The 17,653-nt window shown below is 41.2% G+C and overlaps 1 protein-coding gene across 8 annotated transcripts in view; it reads right to left on the bottom strand.

Annotated features, from left to right (window-relative positions):
• The window catches only part of LOC145348921 (protocadherin Fat 3-like), a 567,559-nt gene that overhangs the window by 43,275 nt on the left and 506,631 nt on the right, over nt 1–17,653 (bottom strand). For all 8 annotated transcript variants that reach the window (XM_080197003.1, XM_080197010.1, XM_080197006.1 and 5 more), the window contains 3 exons: nt 16,870–17,013; nt 7,246–7,443; nt 2,854–3,652 (listed from right to left, as the gene is read on the bottom strand). In XM_080197003.1, coding sequence (XP_080053129.1) covers nt 2,854–3,652; nt 7,246–7,443; nt 16,870–17,013 — 1,141 coding nt within the window. The remainder of the gene's footprint in view (nt 1–2,853; nt 3,653–7,245; nt 7,444–16,869; nt 17,014–17,653) is intronic.

Raw genomic sequence — 17,653 nt, forward strand, 5'->3', positions numbered from 1 at the left:
TAAGTCTCTGTGAGATTCCCCCCTCATTTGTCTGAACTCCAGCGAAAACAATCCTAACCTAGTCAATCTCTCCTCATACATCAGTCCTGCCAACCCCATAATCAGCCTAGTAAACCTTTGCTGCACTCCCTTGAGAGCAAGAACATCCTTCTTCAGAAACAGAGACCAAATCTGCACACAATACTCTAGGTGTGGCCTTACCAAGGCCCTGTATAATTGCAACAACACATCCCTCCTCCTGTATTTGAAACCTCTCGCAATGAAGGCCAACATGCCATTTGCCCTCTTTACCACTTGCATGCTTGACTTTAGTGACAAGTGCACAAGGACACCTACGTACCTCTATACACTCCCCTCTCCCAATTTACAGCCATTCAGGTAGTAATCTGCCTTCTTGTTTTTGTTTCCAAAGTGAATAACCTCACATTTACCCAAATTATACTGCATCTGCCACTGATTTGCCCATTCACCCAATCTGTCCAGATCATTCTGAAGGATTTCTACACCCGCGTCACAGTTCACTGTCTCATCCAACTTGGTACCATCTGCAAACTTTGAAATGTTATATTTTGTTCCCTCATCCAAATCATTAATATATATTGTGAATTGCTAGGGTGCCAGCACCAATCTGTAGCACACCACTAGTTACTGCCTGCCAATTTGAAAAGCAACCATTAATTCCTATTCTTTGTTTCCTCTCTGTGAACCAGCTTTCTATCCATCTCAATACACTTCCCCCAGTCCCATGTGCTTTAATCTTGCATGCTAATCTCTTGTGTGGGATTTTGTCAAACGCTTTCTGAAAGTCAAAAATTCACACATCTACTGGTTCCCCGTAGGTAACTCTTCTAGTTACATCTTCAAAGAATTCCAACAGATTTGTCAAGCATGATTTCCCCTTCATGAATCCATGCTGACTCTGTCTGATCCTGGCAATGCTTTCTCAGCTCAATGGCCAGAAACCTCTGACCTCGTCAGCATTCCCCAGTGCTGCTGCACTTTTGGCTGGCAGTGGATGGGAATGAACGAGATTAGATAATGCTGCCCAATATTTAGCTTTAGAAATTAAATTGAGCTCAACTGTTGTACCAGACAGAATAACATCCCATTGCTCAAGTATTTTGGTATAAAGCATTTGATGCACCTGACTTGCTGTCAGTCAGAATCTCCATCTGGTAACTTGCATATGAAATGCACTAAATGTCTCTCAACAAATGGTTCAAAATCATTGATCAGATTGTTCTTTTCAAAACTAATTTTCATTTTATTTGGCAACAAAACTGTCTGTAAATTGCCTATGCCAAATACATCCAAACACGTTACAGTTTTCCTTGAATTGGTTTTACTCTTCTGTTATCGTCACTCATAAACTGCAAACTGATGTACCAGAACTTGAACCACTTTACACTTCACCCTTTGGCTGTTAAGAAGCTGGGCAATAAATATACTGTGGTATGGAGTTTTTGCTCAACGACTTTAGTTTTTAATGACATGATTCAGGTACAGTCAGTGTACTGTCATAAAAACATTACCGTGTTTTAAGTACAATTGGCATTCAGCACAACACAAATATCTGTGATCCTTTGCATTCATTTGAAAACATCTTACAGAAAGCAAGTCACATCCATCAACTGGCCATCTCCCATGGTGAATTAATCACCACTGCAAATGCCCACTGATTCAACGGCCTTCAGTAAGGTTTTAACATCTCAGAAACAGGCCCTTCGGCTCACCATTTCAATGCTGATCATCAAATACCAATCTATACTAATCCCATTTACCAGCACTTGGTTCACAGCCTAGTTTGCCTCGGCAATTTAAGTGCTCATCCAGATGCTTCTTAAATGCTCTGAGAGTACTTGCCTCCACCATCATCTTGGGCAACACGTTCTATATTCCCACCACTATTTGGGCAGAATAATACTAAGAGATTTAAACTGTATATTTGACTTCTGTTTTAACTTAACAAGAAACTAATTAAAACACTGATATAATAAGGAAATAGTTTTATAACTTTTTTAAAGAGAGCAAATTTCAGTAACAAAATCTGGTTACTCAGACGTGGTGGTTGATATTGGATTAAAAAGCTTATTTTGTGGTGATAAACTATGTTTAGCTGTTTTAATCAAACTTCATAAAGCTAACACATGAAGGAAAATTCTGAAGCAATTTTTAAAAAATGTTTTAAACCTCTGTGAGCCACACAAGTTCCTGGCATTTTTATATCTCTTGCTGTATTCACTAGAGGTTCATCATCATCACCACCATGGAATAGAAGACCAAGATCAGTTAGGTTCTGCTCGGGAAGGTTCCACTGCTTTAAGTAGTACTTGCTGCTTCTTTTATTATTGAACATTTTTTCACATTAATTAAATCATATAAAGCTTGGTAATATGTAAATGGGTTTGAGTGGAAACTCCTGCTGGAATCAGCAATTGTACCCAAATTGAAAATTCTACCGCATTGCCTTTAAAATAAAGCCACACGTGTGCAATCACAGTAACTGTTATAAGTGCCAAAATCATTTTCCAATTTATGCATCGCCTCCTTTCTCAGCTTAGTTGGGCTCATCAAGTAAGAAAGCATGATTGTAATTATTTTAATGCATTTTTGATAGCATGAAACTATACTGGTTGATGAGAAATGTTACATCCATAAGTAAAAATGTCGTAATTATGAGACAAACACCATTTGCAAATCTAATATTGCTTTTATATCAATATTATCAAAATGCTTATAGGAAAATGATAATTTAGAGATCTTTCATAAAATTGTATTTTTGTAAAAAACATACTGCTTTACTAGTTTTAAAAATGTCGCCTGGAAGCATGTCCTGGCTTCTGTGTTACTCACCATTACAAGTACATGTTGCACCCCTATGATATCGCGGAGACACAAAGCTAATCCTTGCAGTGCTGTAGGTCACCATGGACTGTGTTTCTGGAGCAATCACCTGTTCACAATCCTGTTCTTGGCATTCCTCACCAGAGCAACTCTTATCCATGATAGCAGAAACATGGAGGCCATTTTCTAGGTCCTTTTTTGCACTGCTAAGTTTCTGAATCAAATAAGCAGATTTGTAGAACCCATTTCTATGTATTTGCACTGCTAACAAAACTTCTAGCTGATGTGTGTCCGCGACTGGCTGGATGCTAATGATATGAAGGGTGTCCTGCTTTTGAGCAGCAATGATGTTCCGAAGGCTTTGCCTAAATCCATGGAAGTAAAGTCCAATAAAATCTTCAGGAGAGATGTTTTCAAACTGAACAGTTATTGCATTGTTTAGCATACCCTGAGTTACCTGCTCAACGTGAACTACAACTTCAACAGGCACGGTGAAGCGCCCATCACTGACAGACACATTCAAAACATAATTGCCGCTATCCAAGCCCCCAAGTGCAATAATCTTCCCATCCTGGCTATTGATCGTGAACAGACTTCTTTGGTCTGACTTAAAACTGTACGTAAGAATGTCATATATATCTTGATCAGTAGCGTGAATCTTCCCAATCACACCTCCTGGGAATTCGTCCTCCATTGAGGAAATAAAAATCTCAAGTGGAATAGCAGTTGGTTTATGAATGCTTTCTTCAATCACGCGAATGAGAATATAGGTGAAAGAAGTCAGTGGCGGTTTACCAGTGTCCTGAGCCTGTCAAGTTCGGAGCAAACAACAAACATATTAAACTATTCATTTTTAGCTTGAAAAAATAAACTTTAGCACTTGGAGAAAATACAAGAATTGAAATGAAGCTCACAAGAAGCAGCATTCTTTCCAAAATTCTCAATTGGTTTTAAAGACTTGGGGCCAACACATCATTCACACAGAACTACTTCAAAGCAGTGCAACACATACAATGTAGAATCTGAAAGGAAGACAATGCTAATTCTATTATAATTCCCTTCAATTCTTTGCAGGTAGTGAGCATTAACTGGGGATTCATGTGTGCTCTAATAAACAGAAACAGACTATGGTTGTCAGGTTAGGAGGTACATGATTGTAAAGTGCACCACTGCAAATAAAAGCTTATAAATGCGTGTGAATATTGGCTCGAGTTCTATCCTTCCCCATCTGGCTTTCTGGAATGATGTGGAGATGCCGGCTCTTGGACTGGGGTAAACACAGTAAGCAGTACTATTCACGAACAGGGCATATAAAGACACAAACTCAATTCACAAAAGAAATAATAATTTCAAATTATTTTGTAAATTGAGTTTGTGTCTTCATATGCCCTGTTTGTGAATAAATCGCCCACTCACCTGACGAAGGGGCAGCGCTCCGAAAGCTTGTGGCTTCTGTTACCAAATAAACCTGTTGGACTTTAACCTGATGTTGTGAGACTTCTTTCTGGAATGAAACAGACAATGGGTGGAATTCTTCCATAGCCCTACCAGCAGCGGGGGGGGGGGGGGGGGGGGGGGGGGGGGTGGTGCTGCTGTCAGTGGGAGCCCAGAAATTGGTTTTATACTGCTGTGCATTTCACAATTTCTAAATTGATGCTGGTGCCCACCATGGGAGACCTACTAGATGCCAATATGAAACTGGTGTGTCCTGTTCATGGAAGCATATAAAGGCCAAATCACCCACACCTGATTCTCCACAATACTGGCCGGAAAACAACTTGGTGCAAATCATGTTTGGAATAACATGGTGTGCAGATGTCAGAACCCACCTGAACAATGCCTGGACTGCCTTTGGAATTCAGTTTGGAGACTGCTGGCAGCTCCATACCAGCACAGAAGTGGGTGGGGAGAGCACCTACAGGTGGATCTTTCATATTTAACATCCAGGGGAAGGTTCATCTTCCAGTTTCAGAATGTTCCTGGAGATGCATCTTGTCTTTCAGGAGATCCATCCTCCAGCCTCAGAGTATTCCTGGAGATCCATCTTTATTTTTAGAAGATCCATCTTTTTTCTTCAACAGAGGCTCAGTGATGTTGGGTGCCTTTTCAAATGGCACCCAGATACACCACTAGCCCTGTCCTGCCATAGAATATGGTGCAAAACAGCCAGATGCATACTTAATGAGGACAGGGCTGGAGTATATGGACACGCCCACCTCTACAGCAGGAGATATTCCTCATTCCGAGCCCCCGAGAGGACTTTGATCCCAGATGGGAGAATTCCACCCAATGCTTCAAGGTACGACCTGCATGACGCATGCAGATTTTTCCATTGGTAACAATGCAAAAAACCTACACAGATAGCAGCCATGTGTTGTCTATGCCCCAGGGAACCTACACAGGTCATGTAGCATCACTTTTAAGTATTAATTTTGAAATGAGTTATTTTTCTTTCAATTGCAGCTCACTCTCATAAATTCAACATCATCATCTGGTTATTGGTAAATAGTTTAGCTGCACTGGATGCTGGATCATGAGTAAAAAGATTAAAGCAACAAAGGAACATAAGAACATAAGAAATAGGAGCAGGAGCAGGCCATCTAGCCCTTTGAGCCTGCCCCGCCATTCAGTAAGATCATGGCTGATCTGAAGTGGCTCAGTTCCACTTTCCCGCTTTCTCCCCATAACCCTTAACTCCCTTGCCTACCAAAAACCTATCTACCCGTGTCTTAAATATATTTAGCGAGGTAGCCTCCACCACTTCAACGGGCAGAGAATTCCAGAGATTCACCACCCTTTGAGTGAAGAAGTTCCTCCTCAACTCCATTTTAAACTGCCCCCCCCCACCTTATCTTGAGGCTGTGCCCTCTAGTCCTGCTGTCCTTTCTGAGCAGGAAGAATTTCTCTACCTCTACCCTATCCATCCCCTTCATTATCTTATACATCTCTATAAGATCCCCCCTCATCCTTCTAAACTCCAACAAGTACAGTCTATTCAGCCTCTCTTCATAGTCCAACCCCCTCATCTCCGGTATCAGCCTAGTGAACCTCCTCTGCACTCCCTCCAATGCCAAAATATCCTTGCGCAAGTGCGGCGACCAAAACTGCACACAGTACTCTAGCTGCGGCCTCACCAGTGGCCTGTACAGTTGCAGCAAGACCTCCCTGCTTTTATATTCAATTCCCCTCGCTATAAAGGCCAACATTCCATTCACCTTCCTGATCACCTGCTGCACCTGCAGGCTGGGTTTTTGCGACTCATGCACAAGGACCCCCAGGTCACTCTGCACCGTCGCCTGCTGCAGCTTTTCGCCCTTTAAGTAGGTCATTCAACTGCTTCGACCTGCTCCACTCAGCAATTAGTTGATGTCATTTATATCTTAGCTCAGCTTCTACAACAATGATGATTCACTTTTTTTATATAAAAATATATGCGTAACTTTGTTCTGCTGATTATTACTGTACTGAGTCATATGAGTAAGAATACAATATTTAAAATACATACAATATAAAGAAAAACTTATAAAGACACAAATTTACTACAATATCAATGCCCTTTACTTTTAAATGTGTTGGACAATCAGATAGATTAGTGGCATTGTTGAATTGGTATTTAACTACTGCTAATAGAAATGAACACAGTCAGAAAGTGACCTTATCCATTAAAAACATGCATCTCTGGGCTTCTGCAGTAGTAATTAAGCTTGAAGTGCAGTCTTCGGGCAGGTTAAAATAAAACAAATATTTCTCATGTGCTTGACCATGATTCATTCTTACTTCATTATTCAGTAATGATCCAATCAGGCTCAGTTCTGAAATTAAAAATTTGATCTCTCTTCTGTCTATGTTATTTTTTCTCTCTTTTAAGTTAGTTTGTATCTTTATTGACTGAAGGAAATAAACCACTAGTATAAACATAATTTCGAATTAGAAGAAGCTTCTTCATACTGAAGTAAAATTTGCAATTATAAGCCAATGGATACTATAATTTTCAAAGCAACATAATCAAAACAATTTTGAATTGTATTCATAATAGGCTGACTATAATTTCAACAAGCCATAAGGTTCATTTGACAGTAACAACACTATAAAACAGGTTAATTATCTACCTCGGGATAGGCAATTTGAATTGGCTTTTTCTGACAGGTAACTCATGGAGTTCCAGTCAAAAGTTTCAGTTGAGAAGATGCCGTGTGCTATGAGGCAAAACAAGGAAAGCTAATGCTTGTCAAAAGTGTTGTGTTTGAATTACGGAAATTAATACATTTCAAGTACAATTTTTCTTACTTTATGTCAAAGATACATGAGCTCCATATAGCATCCGATTTTTCGGAAGCAAATCCAGCAATGGAATGGTCTTACCTTTGGGAGTAAAAACACAAGACTGGTGTAATCTCTTACCTGCACACGCAGAAGGTATTCCGTTGCATCCTTCTGTTTAAATACAATTGCGGATCTCAGAACTCCTTGTTGATCCAAAACAAACTCCTCCCCATCATTTCCAGAAAGAATAGCAAACGTGAATGGAGGTCCATTGTGGGAAGAGTCCTTGTCAGTCACTGAAAGTTGCAGGACTTTGGTGCCAACAGAATTATTTTCCTTCAAACACATGAACGTTGAATATATTTCAATTCAGTGATGATTACATAAGCAAAGGATACAACAACTTGGCTTTAATTTTTATGACTTAAAGTAGACATTATGACTCTGGAGAAGAATAGAACTTAACAATTATCTAAACAAGTTTCATTTTTTTAAATTCTGATTTGCTGGACCTATAAAATATAGATGAAAAAAGACATTCCTTTCTGTACTTTTGCAATTGACATTTTTAGCAGCCTACACATAATGAATCAGCAAATAGCTGCACATTTTAGAACTTGTGGGGGAATATATTCACTTCAACAAGATTTTCTGGCCCCACTGCAGTGAATGAAGATTTGGCTGAGTGCCAAATTCACCATCCTCGCCTACAGCAGCAGCGGGGCATAAACGGCTGGAAAATTCTAGCTATGGTCTTTCAATCCATTTTCAAGTTGACAATATGATAAAGTGGACTGACTGATCTACATGACGGAAGAGATGTGTCTTTTTACACTAATCTAGCAAGTACTCACACAGATTTTTATCCTCCTTACTTACCAAACAAAATATGCTTTATCTGATATCAGGTGCAAAACGCTGTCTGGAGGTGATTCATGATCTAAGGGATTTGTTTGTAACATATACCAGAATACAGCATTAATAGTAAAAACAGAAATCACTGGAAATGCTTAACTTCTGGGAAGAGAAAAGCAGAGTTAATGTTCCAGATCAATGGCTTTTCATCAGAACTTGTAAAAGTTGGAGTCGTATTTGGGTTTGTGTGAGGTGTGGGGTGGGACAAGGACAAAGGAAACTCTGTGATAGAGTGGGAGACAGGAGAAATGAACTGGCAGAGGAGTTATTCTTCCAGAACTGAAGGGAATTATGATGGGCAAAAAAAATAGAAAAACTGAAATGTGCAAAGGAAACAAAATAAAATGAAGGTGGGGTGGGGGGAAAGCAGGATGGGGGTGGCTTGGAGTTCATAGTCCAAAATTGCTGAACTCAAAATTGATTCCAAAAGGCTGTGAAGTGCCTAACTTTGCTCCTCAAGCGGTTTTTTTTGCATATTTCAGTTTTTCTCTTAATTAAAAAAAATTTCAATTTGGAAGTATATCACCTTCATCACAGATCAGCCCACATGGAGCAACCAGTCTTTTAATGCTGTAGGGTTAGTGTTATTGGACATATGAGAGTAGCTAGGTTACTATATTTTGTAACACTCAGAATCCACTCATCACAGCAGCAGCTGAACACCCATGGTATTCAGATCTCCATCACTATAAAACGTACAGGGACTGAACATCCCTGCTTCACTGCAATCACTTGTTTGTTACCTTTGACTGGGACTACAAAAAGAGTTGATTAAACTGCCTCAAAGCTGCAGCTAGCAATGAATGTTACTCAACTGTTGAGCTGTCAAACCACAATCACCTGGAACTGGCCAACTACCCGATGTATAAATTGAAGCAGCAAAAGGAACAATGCCAGTGAATAGTGCTAGTGGCATCAGGCCTGCTGTGCTAGCCCACCATCTGACTAAGAACAGAAACCATTTGCATTTACATTCCGCCTTTGGTGTAGTAAAGTCACCCTGAAATACTTTACAGGGGTGTTACCCAACTTATTTGGATACCAAGACACACAAAAAGATAAGAGAGGTGACTAAAAAGTTTAATCAAAGAGGTAGGTTTTGTAGTGAGCTTATGGAGAATCATAGATTTAGTGAGGGAATCCCAGAGTTTAGAGCCTCAGCAACTGAAGGTATGACCACCAATGCTAGAGTGATTAAAATATGAAGATGTGCAGCAGGTCTTAATGAGAAATTTAAAAATTGAGATTTTGCCAGAGAGGCAGTCTATAAAAGTTAGGGGGCAAAGGGATAATGTGTGAATAGAACTTCTTAGGATATTGGCAACAGAGTTTTGGATGAATTCAAGTTTACGGAGGGCAGAAGATTGACATAAAATCATCAGAATAACCCAGTCTGGTGGGCAAAAGATGTGAATGAATTGGATTAAGAAAGCAACTGAGGATGACCTTCATTTAAACATGACCCGGGAAAATAAATGCCTCAATCAAGCATCTGAAAGCTAAAATCTGATAACTATCCTAAGACAATGCTGAAAAGCAGAAGGACACTTATTGCAGAAAAATGGAAGAGGAGCAAAATCCCAAATGATTATGACATCAGATCCACAAAGTCAAAACAAAAACATTATGGCCATTCACGCTAGTGGGGTTCTCTGCAGTGGCAGCAGGGCATGAACGGCTGGAAGATTCAAGCCTATAATGTTACTTATAATGCAGAGACAGACTAAGAGAAAGTGAAGTTACTAAAATATTCTCTGCATTGCTTACACCAAATTAGAAGATATTTCACTGGAAAAAGACCTTTCCTTTCAAACACAATTAGAGGATTTTCAATCTCTGAGCACAGTCTCTGCAAATAACAGAAAGAAAACTGTGCAATCATCTTTGTCCAGCTAATTACTATCAGCATGCGAGAAAAGACCCACGAAACATATATTTCTCAAAGTACCCCCAATAATAGCCGGGGCCATCAGCAATTCATTATTGCTGGGTGATTGCCTGAGATTCTCGGAATCAGTCACAATGGTCCACAAGGCAGACATGGTTCCAGCAGCAATCACTGGATTATCAGTCTGCTGAACTGTCTAAGAACATTTCTAGATTTATCACATATCCCCTCCAACCTTCGCTCAGGAGCAATAACTCACTCTCCTCAGCGCTGCATGGATTGAGTTGAAGAAGTAGCACCACAAAAAACGTGTTACATCATTCAGAAGAGAGTATCTGAGGCCTTTACAAGAGAGACAACCCGTTGCAATGCTCCTGTATACGGAAAAGACTTTTGATAAGCTTTCGATCAATGAACAATGGTAGACCGTTTCCAAGCATGACAACTTCAATGAGTAAATTTGCTGAATGGGGGCGGGGTGGGGGGGGGTGCGATTCTCCTCAAAAAAGTTCTAAGTGTCAAACGTGTGTGAAAATTGGAGTAAACAAGGCTGGTATTTTCAGCAAGAGTTTAAAAATGAATCTCCCACACTCTGTGCACTGCAGAGTGCACTAGCATGAATCATGTTAAAGTTCAGTCGATGGGGCCTACTCCCGCTGAGGAGGCCAGTAGTATAACGCTGAGCAGACCACTGCACATGTGCCAATTTACGAGCACCAAGTCGCAGTAGCCCCACACTGCTGTCTCCCAAGTGCTGGCCAGCTCGATTTCTCTGACCAGCCCCATGTTCCCCGGATTGCTGGCCTCTCAACATCCCCCCCACTCCCCCATCGCTGGCCTTCCAGACACGTCCAGGCCAGACTCGCCCTCCCCCACCACTGGCAGTCCCAAACCGCTCCCACCCCATTCTGATGGCCAACTCTGATCGCTGGCCTCCTTCCTCCCCCAATAATCCCTACAGCAGAGTGGCAACAGGGGCCCCTATCATTCGTCCTCCCACAGGCCCTGCCCCCTCTTTGGTGCTGCCCTATGTCTGGTGGACAGTGCCAAGGTAATCCCTCAGTATTGGCACGTTGCCCTTTGGGCAGTGCCAGGGAGTCTTGACTGACACTGCCAAGATGCCAATAACGTCCAGGGGGCACCCCCATGTCCGACTCTTGTTGGGTCTCAACGGCCCCTCTCTTTCACTTCAGTGGACTTGGGCCGCCAGCTCCCTGCAAGCGGGGAGTGAAACACTCCTGGCAGGGGGTGGGGGATTTGCAGGGGAGGGGGGAATATTAGCGGGCCCAGGAGACTTCAGTCCCAGGCCTGCTAATTGTATTGAAATTACATGCAAATTAAGCACTACATAATTTATTCAGTTCTGTGCCGATTTCTGGCATGGAGCTGAATAAATTATGCAGGTGTCCAGAGGGGAGCCCACAAACCAGTCGGTGCTTGAATCTCCCAGCCTGCTGTGCCAAAGCAAAATCACTGCAGCTGAATGGGAGAATGTCCTCCCAAATTTCTCAGAGTATTTGGCACCAGGCTGAGTATCAATAATCATGAGCACATTTTATCTAATGGTTGGAGTTTCCCTGCATTCATTCCTTCATATATAACTTATTTATTGCATTTCTGCATTGGAACAAAAGTTTGCAACTTGTTCAGAATTTGCTGTTTTATTTCTACAGTATTGGGGCTGAATTCAAAATTAGAATAAGAACATCACAAAAGAAGCATACCTACAGCAACTTCTACTGAACATGCTGCTGTCTAGAAAAAAAAACCAGAAGATATGAAGAGTGAACTATCAAAAGCAACCAAGATCTGCTGTAGCAAAAGACCCTATGTGTAACATTCTAATGGAATATGGTAGTTGACATCAGGCTGGGCCAGTTGCGAGCCCTCTTTGGAAAGAAGCAGACAACCACAGAACTTTCCTCAGGCTGTACAAAGTCTGTATCTGTTTAATTCTGGAATACAGCCATCCATATTGCTGTGCAGCGAGCCCACCACAGATTAATGGTCTACAAACAATCCAGATATAATACACATGCTGGACTAGTTAGGGAGGAAAAATTAGATAGATCGGTGTGTAGCTAGAAGAATGATATAAAAATAAGAATTTCACGTTCCCACAATATTGGAATACATTCTGAGGTTCTGCGTGCTTAACACATAAGATGGTTTTACCTGATTTAGACGTATCCATTTTCATGGCAAATAAGACATGATGCAGAGAAAATGACAACAAATTTTGGGCAAAAGATATATCAAAAATGGTGGAAGTAGAAAAGTTACATAAAATTATATGTTCCTGTACAAAGCAAGAATTGGTAGTTCCAGTACAAAGCAAGAAAGTAGTTCCAGTACAGACACTGATAGAGCAGGTAAGCATGGAACATAAGGATCTGACTATATAGAGAAAATAAATTTAAAAACATGTTTCAGGTGTTGGGGAAATGTCAAATGGGGGAAAGTTAGCCATCTTATAAATCAAAGCAAAATAATGCTGATGCTGAATAACTGAAATAAAAATAGGAAATGCTGAAAACTGTGGACAGAGAAACAGAGTTAACAATTCGAGTTGAATATGACTCTTCCTCTGAATCAGGAACGGAATCAGAAAAACATCAAATATAAGAATGGACATCATTCTGTCAGTCACATCTCCTCTAGGTACACATTTGTTTCTTTGCTTGTCCCATTACTGTTTCCTTTGATTCTTCACCACCAATGTTTTTATCACTAACTCTCTCCTGTCTTGCACTCTATCACTGGCTTCCACTTTTGCACTTTTACCACAGTTTCCCTTTCACTTGTTTAAAACTTGTTACATTTCTAACTTTGTCCAGATCTGACAAAAGGCCATCACAATGGCCTAGAACTGTCCATTAGTTGCTGACTAATGCAGACACTGAAGCAGCAAAAGAAACAATACCAATGAAGAGCCTAATGACAACAGATGCTGCCTGACTTGCAGAATAAATCTAGAATGTTTTTGTTTTGATGTGGACTTTGTTCAATGATAGTATAGGTTAAGCGATGTAATGGAGTACAGATTAGTTTGCAGAGCTAGGATGGAATGAGACATGAAATCTTCTGCAGCAAGAGGAACAATGAACCATTTAGATAAATGATTGAATGGTGAGAGACAGTCAGCATAGATTCAGTAGAGGAAGATTTCTGAAGAATCTTGTTAAAATCTAAATTTATGTAGTCAACAAGATAAACGCAAAATACTGCAGATACTGGAATCTGAAACAAAAACAGAAAAATGCTGGAAAATCTCAGCAGATCTGACAGTGTCACTGGAGAGAGAGTAAAGCCAACATGCTGAGATTTTCCAGCATGTTTCTGTTTTTGTTGTCACTGCAGCTTAATGCTGGCTTGAGTGGGGGAGGGGCTCCCTCCTCTTTGGGCAACACATGCCTGTGAAGGATCGATCCCCCTCTTCCAGTGGAAAGGGCCACCCCACTTCCTTGAACTCAGGGCAGCCTGACTGGCAGTGCCGGATTTGGGCATAAGCTAAACAAGCTACACCTTAGGGCCTCACAGTCCGCAAGGGCCTTACAAAATTTCAAAAGGTTTACAATGAAGAGAACATTTAAAAGCAAATACCAGAAAAGAAAATAAAGCACCAGCTTGAAGAGCAACTGAAAGAATTACCAAAAGTTGACAGTTGCTTTACTTCAGAAACAAATAAGGATTCACAAATCCAAGCTGATGAGCAAAGTCCAAAACAACCACTGCCTCTGCTACTGAGACAACAGAGTCTGGAATTTAGCTGAGGAAAACACTGGAAGTGATGCAAATGTGAACATTGCAGAGCCGACATCCACAGTTGAAACAACAAAATTCACAAAACTTAATGATGTAGGTCAATGGGTTATCTTAACCAAGGATGAGCTCTTACACTGGATCTTTAAGGGTCCTTCAGAGTGTCAACATTGTATTGTTTCCAGGACCTACATTATAATCTATGAGAGAGATCAAGCCAGCCAAATCTCTGGAATTCTCTGCTCGTTGAAGTGGTGGAAGCTACCTTGCTAAATATATTTAAGTCATGGGTAGATAGGTTTCTGATAGACAGGGGAATTAAGGGTTATGGGGAGAAAGCGGGAAAGTGGAACTGAGCCACTTCAGATCAGCCATGATCTTATTGAATGGCAGGGCAGGCTCGAAGGGCTAGACTGCCTACTCCTGCTCCTATTTCTTATGTTCTTATGTTCAGTTTCGAGTAGTTTCAAGGTAAACAATTGAGGTATGACACATTCAGCAGTGTTTCAGAGTGCAAGTGATGGGATATGACATTTGCAGGTACATTCACTGACCTTGGTTAACTTGTACAAGGTCACTGAATAGCACTGAGGTACTTAGGTCTTGACCTCCATGATTATCTGGTCCCAAAGTGTTTACAAAATTTATCTGGAGGGGCACTTGGTCCTGTATTGACAGATCACAGCTTTCTTTCCACCAAGGTAACCAGAGTTGGATCAGAGAAACCTAGAGCACACTTTCTCACCAGTTGCACTCTTACTCACTCGTCTACTTGCTCAGGCCCTCTTCCACAAACAATTTAAGCCAGAATGTACATTGCCTTCAAGAAGCTGACTTTAAGTAGGTCATGCTAGCTTTAAATGACACAAGCCTTGCTCCAAACTTGGACCACCGTGTTGAAACGTGCAGTCACTCAACAGCACATTTAGCTCTAGTTGCACCCAGCAATCATGCAAATTAACAGGCAACAAACGCTGCTGTCCCCCCAGCATCAGAAAGAACAGGTGCTGGTGAACATCCATTTCAGAAGTTATTGAATTTAGCCCCTAAGAATATAACATATTACAGAAAATTACTCTATATGCATTGCCTGATAGATTCTGAAAACCATCACTGCAGTGCACAGCGTAGTAAAAAAACTTAACTGGATCATGGCATAATTTTGAAAGTGAATCTGTATAATGCATGCATACCTGAAGAATTGTGTACATTTCTGGTTGCTGTACCATTGTAAGGATATCTAGGCAATGCAGAAAAGGGTATCAAATTGAAACCTAGCTCAATGTATGCAAGTCTAAGCAGTAAAATTGAAAGTCTGGGATTTTATTCCAGAGGGTACTAAGTCTCTTATGATTCAAGATAAAGCTGAAAACCAATAAAATGCTCATGACTGTCACAAAACCCCAAAGATAAAAGTCTGCAGGCAGTTTTAAGTTCAATTATTCATTACAGGATGGAATGAGCATGCAGAACAAACACCCAGTGATGTAGCGGAGGCAGAAGGGGTGAATAACTTAAGGGAGAACTAGTTAGGCATTTGAGACAGTGGGCAATTGAAGGATTTTGGCAGCAGAAAAAGAATACTGTGGTCCTGTAATTCCTTATTTCAAAGATCAAAGAAAATTACAGCACAGGAATAGATTCTTCAACCCTGCACCGACCACGCTGCTTGTCTGAACTAAAACCCCCTATCCTTCCAGAGACCCTATCCCTCTATTCCCATCCTTGTCAAAACACCCCTTTATAAGTTACTATCGTATTGCTTCTGCTACCTCCCCCTGCAGCGAATTCCAGGCACCCATCACTCTTGCCTCGTACATCTCTTTAAACCTTGCTCCTGTCACCTTAAACCTAGTAACTGTCCCCTAGTAATTGACTCTTTCACCCTGGGAAAAGCTTCTGACTATCCACTCTGTCCATGCCCCACCTAATCATGTAGATTTCTATCAGGTTGCCCCTCAACCTCCATTGTTCCAGTGAAAACAGACCAAGTTTCTCCAACCTTTCCTCGTAATTAATGCCCTCCATACCAGGTGACATCCTGGTAAATCTTTTCTGTACCCTCTCCAAAGCCTTCACATCCTTCTGGTCATGTGGTGACCAAAACTGAACACTAAGTTCCAGGTGCAGCCTAACTAAGGTTCTATAAAGCTACAACATGACTTGCCAATTTTTAAACTCAATGCTGTTTGCCTTCTTGACTACCTTCTCCACCTGTGTTGCCATTTTCAGTGACCTTATGTACCTGTACATCCAGATCCCACTGTCCATCAATACACTTTAGCGTTCTGCCATTTTTACTTTATATTTCCCATTTGTATTAGACCTTCGAGAACATATTACCTTGAATTTGTCCAGATTAAATTCCATTTGCCATCTCTCCACCCAAGTGTCCAACTGATCTACATCCTGCTGTATCCTCTATTGGCCCTGATTGCTATCTGCAATTACACCAATCCTTGTGTCATCTGCAAACTTAGTAATCAAGCCAATTACATTTTCCTTCAAATCACTTATATATATTACAAACAGCAGAAGTCCCAGCACTGATCCCTGAGGAACACCATGAGTCAGAGTCCCCCATTCAGAAACACACCCTTCCACTGCTACCCTTTGTCTTCTGTGACTGAGCCAGTTCTGTATCCACTTTGCCAGCTCATCTCTGATCCCGTGCAACTTCACCTTCTACACTAGTCTGCCATGAGGGACTTTGTCAAAGGCCTTACTGAAGTCCAGGTAGACAACATCCACTGCCCTACCTTCATCAATCATCTTTGTTACTTCCTCGAAAAACTTAATCAAGTTAGTGAGACACAACCTCCCCTTCAAAAACCATGTTGCCTCTCATTAATACGTCCGCTTACTTCCAAGTGGGAATAAATCTCGAAGAATCCTTTCCAATAACTTCCCTACCATTTACATTTCCTATGTAAGTTTTCAGTAGTGCATTAAACCCACCAGAGAAGCGGACTCCCAAGCAACAGGTTTTAGAAATTTAACAGATCTTAGAATATTTCCTAATAAATTTAGAAGTTGAATTCTTGCAGCAAATCATAATTCTGATTCAGGAAGTCTGAAGGGAGCTGAAACTGTAGAATAACATAAATATAATACGCGTTATAACTTGAACATTACACCAATTTATTAATGAAAATAAGATTAAAGAAACATAAATTGGAACTATTTTAGATACTTACCTGAATGACAGCTGAATAATTAGCTGGGATGAAATCAGGGGGATTATCATTAATATCTGAGACATCGATATTCACAATAACTGTCGATGACATGGAAGGTGTTCCACTGTCTTTGGCTTGTACAGTTAATGAATATCCAGATACCTATTGGAATAATTAAATAATCATTATGGGATAATTCACAAAGTCTAGTCAAAGCATGCAAGAATATTCTACAGAAAAAAGTTATCCTATAATACTTGGTGGAGGTGTTGGGGCAAGGGTTGACCTTACCACTCTCCTCGGAATGGGAGTTTCACATGTGGACTGTCCTTTCTAGCCCCTGACAGGCCTGAAGACCACTCTGGCATGGTGATCTTAGGTGGCTCTGTGATCCTTCCCTTGAGGAACGATTCCTCTGCAGCCTAGCAGCAGGGCTTAAGGTGCCAGGCCAGGACATCAGTGCCAGGATTCCAGGGGCAATGCACCATCTGTACCACCAAGATGCATGGCATGGAGGTGGACCTGAGTGTGGGCCTGAGGAGGTCGGGGGACTGAGTGGGGGGTTTGAAAAAGGGCAACCTGCATGGAGCCTGAATGGTGTTCTAAGGGTGAAGAGGGACTGAGGAGTGGTCTAGGTGTGGGGCCTGAGGGGGGGATGGTCAAGTCACCTTCAAGCCTGCACGGCGTGGGAGGGTGACCTGATATTTGATTGGTGGGGGAGGATACCTCTCTTTGCTGAGGGGTTGGTGGTGCTCCCCTGGATTCTCAGGGTTCAACATGCCATGCACACTCTGCCAATTAC

This window comes from Carcharhinus amblyrhynchos, chromosome 10, assembly GCF_965287045.1.
Source record: "Carcharhinus amblyrhynchos chromosome 10, sCarAmb.v2.hapA, whole genome shotgun sequence".
Taxonomy (NCBI): Eukaryota; Metazoa; Chordata; class Chondrichthyes; order Carcharhiniformes; family Carcharhinidae; genus Carcharhinus; species Carcharhinus amblyrhynchos.